An 11489-nucleotide genomic window follows, 5' to 3' on the forward strand; every position below is an offset into this window, starting at 1 on the left:
TTACTAGTCGACTCGGAAGAAAGCGAACGTTTTGACAGTAAACTCCATCAACACAACAGTATGTGGAGTGAAACTGGACGGGCCCAATAACCTCTGAATAGTTCTACTTGTTGTTAAATTGCAATGTGAGCGGCAGCCAACAGGGGGGTGCATTATGTCGGCAGGATCATTGAAAAGGCAACCGCATTGCGAGTTATAATAGTTTAGGAGCTTCATGGAGAAGCTAAAGTTAATGTTAGCTTCCCTACAGCTGTCAGTTAGCTTTGACTTCATATATTACCTTCTAATAGCTGTGGCTAACACTACTGTTATGTAGTTCATGAGAAATTGTTTTGGCTGTGCTTTCTAACATGAGGTCATTGTGCTAACAGAGCACCGTTAGCCTTTACAACAGAGCCGCTTCAATACACTTGTTAGATAATGTTACATTAGAGTTCTCTGTTGATTTGGGTTTGTCGCTGTGTGCTCGTGGTGGAAAATAACGTAAACCGAGAGCGGCGTGCCAGAAATGCAATGCGCCATGACGTAGATCCCCCTCAAGACCAGGCTGATGTTGGAAGTCCCTCTAGTGGACAGAACGTGTAACAACAACCACATGTTTATAGTGGCATTGACGATGCATACGCTTGAGTAGGGTAGTAAATATGAATGCTTCCTCAGGCTGCATTTGAGCATTAGAACATTATTTGAATATTTAAAAATGTAAAAAAAATAAATGAAATTCGAATGGTATTATAGAGGAAGATTGACAGCTCTACTGGAAGTACGGTGGTCGCTACGGAAAGCAAAACTTGCGCATTTTAAATTTGGAACCGATGACAATATTTAGAAGTAGAAAGTGGCATGAAAAGAAAAGACTCAGGTAAAGTACCTCAACATTTGGCCTTAAGTACATTACTGGAGTAAATTCATTCATTCATTCATTCAAACCTTTATTTAACCAGGAAAAAAACTTTACTGGAGTAAATCTACTTAGTTACATTCCACCACTGGAGATGATGCACTCAGACCACAATTTAGTCCGTATCCCATGAGGGATCATCGTCATAAGACATTTTCTCAGGTAAAATATTCATCTGAATCTGTAACAAACTCCAATCCAATCGTCCTGTTATTGATATATTTTCTAATACTAAATCAAACCACTGCAGTATCAAGTCATAAACCAGACTAAGAGTCTACAGCCTCATTTGTTGACAGATTTCTCTCTTTTAAATTTTTTCTCGCTGCAGGTCTCAGTAGTTTCCAGGAGAGCGTCGCAATGGACCGCATCCAGAGAATTATGGGGGTCCTTCAGAATCCAAACACGGGGTAAATACCTTTTTAGAAATACTTCAACCTGCTTCACCGTCTGCAGCAGAAACCACAGCAAGCTAGAACAGTCTGTCCTGGAGAAAGAAACTGTGTCCACATGTCTGATAAACAGCAGTTAGAAGCTTCAGAGGGCTGATTGGTTCCAGTCTGGATCATTTCGGAGATCAAATCATTTTGTAGGGCTGTAGTCTATATCCACGACTATAACTGCTCCTCAGATCTCTGCAGGGTAAATCCAGACAGCTAGCTAGACTATCTGTCCAATCTGAGTTTTCTGTTGCACGACTAAAACAACTTTTGAACAACAACGTTATCACATATTGCATATTGAATGTGAGGGTTTTTTCAATCTTGCTCGTGTGAACGAGATATGTTTTTGTTTTTTAATTGAGAGAGGATGTTAAATAAAAAAAAATAAAACTGTATTTTAGTTTAAAATGTTTGAATTATTATAGTATTGGTTGCGAGTTCACAGAATGAATCAACCTGTAGAACGAAATAAAACATGAATGTGAAAGAATGCCGAGGTAGAAATGTGTTTAACGAGCTGTGACTGTAAATAACGTTTTAATGTTAACTGTGTCGAAAAGACACTTCCCACACACTCATTTCTCTTTCCCTGCGTCGTGTATTCCTCCTGGACTTTGTTCGACCTCCCGTAACGTCACAGACGTGAAGAATTACTCCGAATACTTCAAACGGGCCGAGCGCACAAACGTCAGGGAGCTCGTTTCCAGCTGGCCGCCGTCGGTGCAGTCTTTGATGCCGAGACGGTTGTTTGACAATCCCAGGAAAACATGTGAAGCTCATTTCAAACTGTGATTTACAGCGCAATCAGTGTGTTATTTGGTAGTAAATAGAAGCGGCAGTGAACATCAAACAGTATCTGTAAAAGAGCAAAATGAAATTGGAATTTATTCTTCAACCATTCACACTTTTATTTATTTATTTAACACTCCAAAAAAAAAAAAAAAAAAAAAAAAAATATATATATATATATATATTTTATTTAGGGGTGGCACGGTTCACAAAACCCACGGTTCGGTTCGTATCACGGTTTTCGGTTCTTGCTATTTTTTTTTTTTATCTTTAACACTCCAGAAATATACTTCAGCATATGATATATAGCTAATTGTTTAATCCATCCATTTTTCCATTAGTCCTTTATCGCTACCTTCTCCCAGCTCCTCCTAATAGCTTTTTAAAACTTTCTACTAAGTATTTCAACCAAATATCTGTCAGTTCCCATCACGCTTCCTTCAGAAAAACGACAGCCAGACCTTTTAAGTAAAGGGTCTGAATACTTTCCACGCTGCTCTTTATAGTCTCGACATGATGAAGTTAACTGTTTGCTTTAACAACATCATACTGAACATGGTCACAGTAAATCTACCGTGTTATGTGTGCTGAGAAATGATCATCTATGTTTGAACGGAGCTGGACCACACGGGGAGCGCTGCAGCGTAGGTGGCTCCCAATCTGTCTGTCTGTCTGTCTATCTGTCTGTCTTTTTATACTGAAGGACTTAACAAACCTCTGAGCACATCTCTGGTAAACTCACAATATCTAAAGTGGTGCTTTTGCATGATTACACATTAGTCGAATCAACTAATCAAACTAACTTAAATCAACTAATCGATTACTCGATCGATTACAAACTCACGTGTGTGTGATTCGACTAAGAATATCTTTAATTGAGGACAGCCCTGTTTATTTCCACATCCAGCAGTAACGGAACAAAACAAGACATTTTAGGATGTCATCATGGGCTTTAGAAAACACTGATCATCATTTTTCACAATTTTTCTGAGATTTTATAGACCAAACAACTAATCCATCAACCTGTTCAAATCCACCTCTTTTGCTTGATTTTTGTCTTATTTCCCTTTCCCAAAGGGAAATGCTTATAACAGAAGAACTGCAAGGCCAACATGCATGTATGAGGCTTCATTTGAAACCTAAATTCCTCTAGTTTCTGAAAATGTGCTCGATTAGCATGTGATTAAAAACACAACATAACACTACAGCAGTTCAAACATGGTTCAAAATAGTTAGGCAGACGCACATATGCAGAGGTTTGGTCCTCGACGCAGAAGGTCCAGGGTTCGAATCCGACCTGGGATGATTTTCCTGCACGTCTTCCCCCCCCCTCTCTCTCCCCTTTTTATGCCTCAGCTTTCCTATCTAAAAAGGAAGAAATGCCACAAAAAAACAACTAAAAACTAAAACCTACTTTGTGCCACACTATGCAGAACACAACACATACCTTCTACACCTACGCCTCTATACAGTTTCAGAACTGTTGCTAAATGCTTTTCCTCAAAACCTAATGAAAGACTTAAAATGACTTGCAAAACCTTTTTACATTCATTCAAACACTGTTGAACATATTTTTCTCATATATCACACGTATGTGCCTGCTGGCTGTGTCTGGCTGTGTCTGTGGCGGTGGGCGGGGCCTGGGCGGCCGCTCTGAGGCTTACTGCTCTATTTATAGCCTGTGAATGGAACGAGGCCCTTCTCCTGCCTCCATGTGTGTGTGTGTGTGTGTGTGTGTGTGTGTGTGTGTGTGTGTGTGTGTGTGTGTGTGTGTGTGTGTGTGTGTGTGTGTGTGTGTGTGTGTGTGTGTGTGTGTGTGTGTGTGTGTGTGTGTGTGTGTGTGTGTGTGTGTGTGTGTGTGTGTGTGTGTCTGTGTGGTCGGTCACATTTTTCATGTGGACCTGGACATGCTCGACTTGTCCGCCTCCGTACGCGTCATGTGACGCTCGTACGTGGCCGTCAGATAGAATCAGCATCTCATGTGGACCTGAACATGCTGGGAGAGGAATGCAGATACGCTCAGATCAGTCTGCCATATTTCCCCTCCCTCTCTCTCTCTCTCTCTCCCCTCGCAGGCTTTTTTATTATTTATTCAGTCTTTGTGCTGTTTCATGTTGTTCCACCAATCAGATGAAGCCACAGCAGCCTATGCGTTGGCAGAGGCTTTATGGGTCTTATGTAATGGCCATTGGCGAGACATCCGTAAGCCATCTGAGCTGCAGGGCGGCTCTGACTCTGTAATCTGCATCTGAAAACTCCTCAAATGTCCCATTCAGGCTGAAGGAAGTTCACATGTCAGCACTCTGTAACTAAGTACATTTACTCAAGTACTTGTACTTTACTTGAGTGTTTCCATTTTATACTATTTGATACTTCTACATCAGTGGATTTCAAGATGAAATCTTGTACACGTTACTCCACTATTTTTATCTGACCCCTTTAGTTACTTTTACATTAGTCTCTCTTTGCCAGACCATCCACACGCTACGGAGCGGAGGAGGGTCTGTCTAGTGCACACAGCATCCCGGGATGGGAGAAAAACGTGCTCTAGTTTATTGGCTTTTCATGAAATCAATCACAATCGTCATGGGCGATGCTAAACGCTGCACGGAGCCGCTGTAAAATAGTTGTGCGAGAGAAAAACTCAGATTGGACAGATAGTCTAGCTAGCTGTCTGGATTTAACCTGCAGAGATCTGAGGAGCAGTTAACCATAGTCCTCACAAATCCACTGGAGGTTAGAACGGCGACACAAAGAAAGAGGAAGGGGAAGGACATCCGGCCGAAAAGAGTGAAATCCAGCGGATTTCCAGCGGCAACGGAGCAATCCCAGATGTGGAACGTCTAGGATATAGACTTTTACATTAAAGCTTTAGTGCGTAACGTTTTGATATTAAATGGTGGTGGTGATGGCGCAGTGGATATGACACATGCCTTTGGTGTGGGAGATCTGGGTTCAATTCCCACTGCGATACATCAACCAACGTGTCTCTGAGCAACACTTAACCCCTAGTTGCTCCAGAGGCATGTGAACTCTGACATAAATAGCAATTGTCGCTTTGGATAAAAGCGTCAGCTAAATGATATGTAATGTAATGACCGTCCGTTACATTGAAGCCATTGCCAAATTAGTTGCTACAAAGCTAACTGCAACTACAAGCAGTTACGACGGGGTCCAAGCCTCCCGGCGCCAGTTAATGGGATATTTGCCGTTGCAAATATCTCATTAACATTGATTGAGTAAAAGGGCCGAAACTAACGGCTGATCTTCGCCAAATTTGGTACAGAGCCTCAGAGCGGCATGCCGAACAAGCATCACAAGTTTCGGGTTTATAGCATTTACCGCGGAAGAAATTGCCATTACAAACTTCCCATTTAAATGCATTGAGTTATTTGCCAAAACGCATCTACGTTCATTATAGCGCACCTAAAACTGTTGATTTTCACCAAATTTGGTTTTGTAAAAGTTTTGCTCCGATACCTATTAATATGACCTCCAATATGAGGTCCATGAACCATTGTTTGACACTGTAAATTTTAAGTTGCTCACATTAGTGTAAGTGGTGAATCCAAACCTCGGTCCCATAGGCCATGGCCACTTTGATGAATCAGTACCCCACTGTAGGCGTGGCCTCAGGAGTGGGCCTAGATGGTACCCTCAAAATTTCATAAAAATCGGATGAGCCGTTCATGAGATATAAACTTTTTGTACTTGTAGCGCCCCCTAGTGGCCAATTTTCGTAGCCCCAGAGGGTCATGGCAAACAAGAATCTAAAGTTTTAGGTTGATAGCATTAATTTTGGCTGATATATGGCAAGGTTTGTGTTTTCATAGCTAGCTACATAAATTTGGTCATGCGTAATTTGTGCAATTTTTATCCGAGAAAAATTCATTTGATAACTTTTTGTCAGGTCGGTCTGGAGATGCTACCAACCAAGCCTCGGAGGAGTTAGAAAAAGTAGGTTTATGATAAATCGCAATTTTTGGCGCATAAGTCTCGGCGGAAATGGGCATGGCCTATATCACGAGATTCAGCTGAATTCAGGGAACGCGTGGATATGTGTATTTTTTATGTGCAATGTACGGTTTGGGAGTTACAGGGCCAAATGTGTATCTCTGCTATGGCGCCACCTAGTGGTGTACATTTTTTGGTCCGAGGTCCGTGCAGGGATCTGGACCAGTCCTGAAAACGGCACCCTCCCACCATGTACGGTTTAGGCTGTAGCATCTGTTTTACGCATGCTGGTTCTTCCAGACTCGGGCTTGGACCCCTAAGTTAGACTATCAGCTCCACACAACTCTCTCTGGATTTCTCAGTATGACTATGTTCAGAAGATTGTGGCGTTAGGCGACTTTCCCGCGCAGAAACTCGAGTGAAGATAATGACCTCTTCTGAAGAATCCATCATGTTTTTTAATCCTCCGTGTCCTCCTTGGCTACCAGCAACTGCGTGGATCTCCTTAACATTTCATTTTAATCAGTCACTGAGTGCTTATTGGATAGTTTTGGTCTTTTGTGTGTTGTATGAGCTACTTATCCATAGTCCGTGTATAGGAATAATGGAGTAAATTAAGCGGCATTCAGCGCTAACCTTTAGCACAGAAAGTTTTCAAAAAGCCGTTTTCACATTTGAATTTAGGACAAAGTCCATCGAATCAGGTCCCGCCGTTGTCCAGTTTCCCTTTCACACGTGTAGCACACAACAGGAGATGGTCTGTGTCAGCCGCCTTCTCACTCACTGGAAATCCTCCGTTTGGTTTAGGCGAACACACACACACACACACACACACACGCGAAGGGTGGGTAGAGCGTGCGGGAGGTAGGAGCGATTACACAGCGGTCACGGAGTCGGTTCGTAATCCGGTCATAAACAACAGAGTCTGTTGCCGTTCTTGAATTTGACGATTGACGATTTCGGCTGCGATGCTTATAGACACATGTTCCAGAATCCTGTCGTCTCTCCAGTTAGACATTTTCTTTGCAGTCTGTGTGTAAATCGCCCTTCTTCTTTACCCCCAGATGTTTGTTTTCTTCCGGTTTTTCACCAGCCACAGGAAACGTCATCAACCCGGCCACTCCCTCCCACTTTCAGCTCAGTCGGACATTGCACAGACTTCATGCTCGCGAGCTGGCAGGGTAAAGACTATCTGATGTCCAGTTCAACTGATTCGGACATTTGTGTTTCTCACATTAGCTCCGCCAGCTAGTGTCTAGAATAGATAAGTTCAGGGTTGCAGTGCATTGTGTGAAAAGTTCTTGGCGTGTTACCTCCACGTGTAGATCAGTGGAATAATGTTCAACTAATGGCAGGAGTGTGTTCTCGTGCATCTGGGTACTTTCTTCAACCTTTTTTTCCCTCTCTGTCTCTCTTCTAGTGGACGTTTCCTCAGCATTATACTGAAGATAGAAGAAATGCTTCAGAGTTGGTTCCCTCACATCAGACCAGTCCTGACGCAGACAGACGACTGCACTCCAGCTAAGAAGCAAAGGGTAAAGATGTTTAAAATAATACAACCGCACGGATCAATCGATCAATCTACTAGCGAAGAAGCAAGAATTCTGATAAGCAACTTACCATTTCAGCTGCGTTTCAAAGTGCCCATATTATGTTCATTTTCAGGTCCATAATTGTATTTAGAGGTTATATCAGAATAGGTTTACATGGTTGTATATTCAAAAAACACCATATTTTTGTTGTACTGCACATTGCTGCAGCTCTTCTTTTCACCCTGTGTGTTGAGCTCTGTTTTAGCTACAGTGAGGCATCGCACTTCTGTTCCATCTTTGTTGGGAGTCGCACATGCTCAGTACCAAGTATCTTGGGGCCTCTGCTCTAACTAGCTTGGTTTGAGGGCGCGCCACGCTAGCAGCTAGGCGAGCAGGGACCAGACATTTTGACTTGTCATAGTAGGAAAAGCACAGCTGAAATTGATAACCTTAAAGATGGCTCAATTCCATCAAATGTCCCAGTAAGCTATTTCAGTGAGTCAGCATGAACAATACCAGGGCCTCTCCTAAGTGGAATGCAGCCATCAGTAATGATTTCAAATACATCTGTGCTTTTCCTACTATAACAAGTCAAAATGTCTGCTGTGAAAAAGGTCTATTAACGTGTGATGCAAAATGTTTGTGAACGGTGTTTTCTGTTGGAGATGGTAAGTCCCTTCGGGGTGGACTTTGGGCTTTTTCACTTTGTAAACCTATAATGTGCACAACAACAAATATATATAACACCATAAAGGAAAGGGAAAAAGCCAAAAAGCAATTCACAGCTTCTTAAAGGGCAAGCACTTTTAGAGTTTCTGCGCGGGAAAGTTACCACACGCCCCAATTTTCTGAACATGGCCATACTGAGAAACACAGAGAGAGCTGAGTGGAGCTGATTAATTAGCTTTGTAGCAACTCATTTGGCAACGTCTTGAATGTAACGGACGTTTATTAATATCAAAAAGTTACGCACTAAAGCTTTAACGCAATGACATGATGTGTGACTATTTTGATCATGGGTTTGATACACTTTGTTATAAAACCTCTAAAAGCTAAAATCCAATCAGATGGGGACGAAATCTTGTCACATGGTGGTCCGTTGTCTAAATTTTCAGTTTAAGTGTCCTCGACGTGAAAATAACTGCAAACCGCTGGCCAAATAAATGCAACATGTGTAACAGTAAAAGGACTCTTAAAACAATATGATTGGAAAGCGCTGACACGGACAGGTCACGTATTATTCCTAATATTTATTGTACGTGCATTTCTTTTTTACCTTCTGTTTGGCAAATGGATTATCAGTAAGTATGATTTATAAAATGAAAGCTATTATTTTGTTCTGTCTCCTCCGCAGCAGCTTCATGCCTCCCCTCCTCCATCCTCTCCGGCGTCTCCCTGCTCCCCAGACTCCTCCCCCCACCTCAAACGTCTCCACGCGTCGGCCACCTGCTCCCTGAAGACGCCTGAACCGCCGCTCGGCCCGCGCGCCGCCTCCGCGTCCCGTCGGACCGCGCGCTGCAGCCAGAGCCAGGAAGTGACCCAGGACAACGCCGTCTCCTCCAGCACCGACTCGCACCCGGGGCCCCGGCGCCGCCTGGGTGCCGGCGCCAGCCTCAGCCGGGGGGCGCCGCCCTTCAAGATCAGCTCGCCGTGTCTGGAACGACTCCTGCGGGCGCAGGAGAGCATCATCGCTCCCAGGACTGTGGCAGATGGAGGCTGGCTGTCTTGAGAGAGAGAGAGAGAGCGAGAGGGAGCTTCCTGTGCTGTGTTGAAAATCAGAGGCTGATCTGGGTGAGACAGGATCTCATCGTGGTTTCCACGGACGATTCAAGGCCTTAAAAAAAAGCATGTTTCAAAGTCTTTTACATCTTTTTTTATTTTATTTTTTAATCTACAGCTGACGTGCAGTTTGCTCGGACGTCAGGAACTCCAGCGGAAAGAGTCCGACGTGATGGGGCCTCGGTTAAACGGGTTTCGTGCTTCTCGCGGTCGGGGACGTGCAGACGACCCATCCGGTCGTTCATATGGACGGCGGTCAGAAGCGGCTGCTCCTGGAACGGACTTCTTCTGTCCCTCTCTTTTTATTTTTAAGATAATTGTTTGGGCTATTTTAGGCCTTTTATTAACAGGACAGATGAAGAAATGAAAGGGGAGAGAGAGGGGGGGAATGACATGCAGTAAAGGGCCGCAGGGTGGAGTCAAACCCGGGCGAACCTCCACACATGGGCGCCCGCTCTACCAACTGAGCCATCCTGGGCGCCCGTTGTCACTACATCTTGGCGATGGTCCCCCCCCCCATGGCCCGGGTTCCACATGGCCCCGACCGCTCTGCCCGCAAGAAGCATGAAACCCATTTTTAGAAAGTTGACTTTTAGGACTCTTCAAAGACAGCTGTCTGTGTGAGGAAACACTGGAGCTCTGTGTTTTAGTTTTCACTAATATTTGAGTTATTTTTTTAATCTTCTGATGAGTTCAAGGGTTTAAACAATGTCGGCAGATTGTCACTGAGTGGACAAATGAAGCAGGGATCCTGAGCTCTGGGGGTTCTTCTGAAAGCATGGATCGAAATATTAATGAAGGCGCATTACTTCTGGAGACTTGGGATTTTGAATACTTTGACTGTTACTTTGTTGGATCTGCTTCTCTTTAGGTTTTTAATGATTCCTCTACCTCATGCTGCTGATACCATCAGCACACCACCACCGTTGGGTAAAAACACCAAAACTTTACAAGAGTTGAGAAAAGCAGCCTTCCTTCTCGATAGAAGGTATACTTTCCGGAGGTAACCGGCTCCATCTAGCCTAGCTTAGCACAGATCCTGGAGGTAACCGGCTCCATCTAGCCTAGCTTAGCACAGATCCTGGAGGTAACCGGCTCCATCTAGCCTAGCTTAGCACAGATCCTGGAGGTAACCGGCTTCCAAAATGTATACGGTTAGAAGATGGCTGTGTGTCATGTGACCTTGTTATTGTACACGCTGTGACTATACAAATCACAACATGTAAATAGGAACATGTTGGCATTGTTTTGTCACTTATTGGGAGCAGTAGGCTAGATGGAGCCGGTTACCTCCAGGATCTGTGCTAAGCTAGGCTAGATGGAGCCGGTTACCTCCAGGATCTGTGCTAAGCTAGGCTAGCGGTGGGGGCTTCAGACAGAGTTACAACACACGGAGATGAGAAGGGTATGTATAGACTTATCTAACTCTGGGAGATACGGTGAATAAGACAAAGTCCCAATAAGTCGGCGTGTTCCTTTAACACTGTTGTGAAAAAGAACAATCACAGGGACCCCAGAGGAAATTTAGAAACATCTTCCACAATTTAAAAGATGGTTAGGATTTTTTGAAAGTTAAGAACAATTCTTGCGTGTAGTTCGAGAGTTATTAGTTGCTGTAATCTTTAATTTCTCTCCATACAAGCTGTAAAGAGAACACAATCCTCCATCTTTGCACAAATGAATAAGTTCGCCTTCAGGCTCAGTACGAAGGGGGGGGGGTCATACATGGTTGCCTCGTGTGTAGCCTGACTAAATCTGCACAGTCTGTGTAGCTGTTACTTCAAATGACATTTTCTTTAAAGTGACAGCTCTAACAGCAGCCAACAAGTCTTTCAAAGTGAATAATGTATAAAGATGAAAAATAAAAAAAAATCCAGCCCTCCTCCTAACAGCTCTTGCCAACATGAGCAGATAGTTTGAACACACTTAAGACTTGTAGTGTTTTCCTTTATGTACATTTTTTTCACTTTTTAGTTACTCCCTAAAAAAAAAAAAAAAATAGCCTTTGTCATATTTTGTACTTCTGAAATAAACATGATGTCTGCTTTCGGAGAGCTAAATGTCTTTCTTTACAACAAACTGAACAACCGA

General features: G+C 43.4%; 1 protein-coding gene across 3 annotated transcripts in view; it reads left to right on the top strand.

Moving 5' to 3' along the window:
* LOC114561462 (circadian-associated transcriptional repressor) overlaps positions 1-9764 on the top strand; it is a 17710-nt gene extending 7946 nt beyond the window's left edge. Inside the window, exons 4-8 of one of the 3 annotated variants that reach the window (XR_003693362.1) lie at positions 1233-1311; positions 7152-7268; positions 7508-7622; positions 8974-9410; positions 9517-9764. Coding sequence is in view for 2 of the 3 variants with exons in the window: in XM_028587495.1 (XP_028443296.1) it covers positions 1233-1311; positions 7152-7268; positions 7508-7622; positions 8974-9348 (686 nt within the window). In the remaining variant the exon portion in view is untranslated. Of the gene's footprint in view, positions 1-1232; positions 1312-7151; positions 7269-7507; positions 7623-8973 lie in introns of all 3 variants that reach the window. The other 2 variants (XM_028587495.1, XM_028587507.1) reach the window with 2 other exon arrangements.
* The last annotated feature ends 1725 nt before the right edge of the window (positions 9765-11489 follow it).

This window comes from Perca flavescens, chromosome 1 (assembly GCF_004354835.1).
Source record: "Perca flavescens isolate YP-PL-M2 chromosome 1, PFLA_1.0, whole genome shotgun sequence".
In the NCBI taxonomy this organism is placed as follows: domain Eukaryota; kingdom Metazoa; phylum Chordata; class Actinopteri; order Perciformes; family Percidae; genus Perca; species Perca flavescens.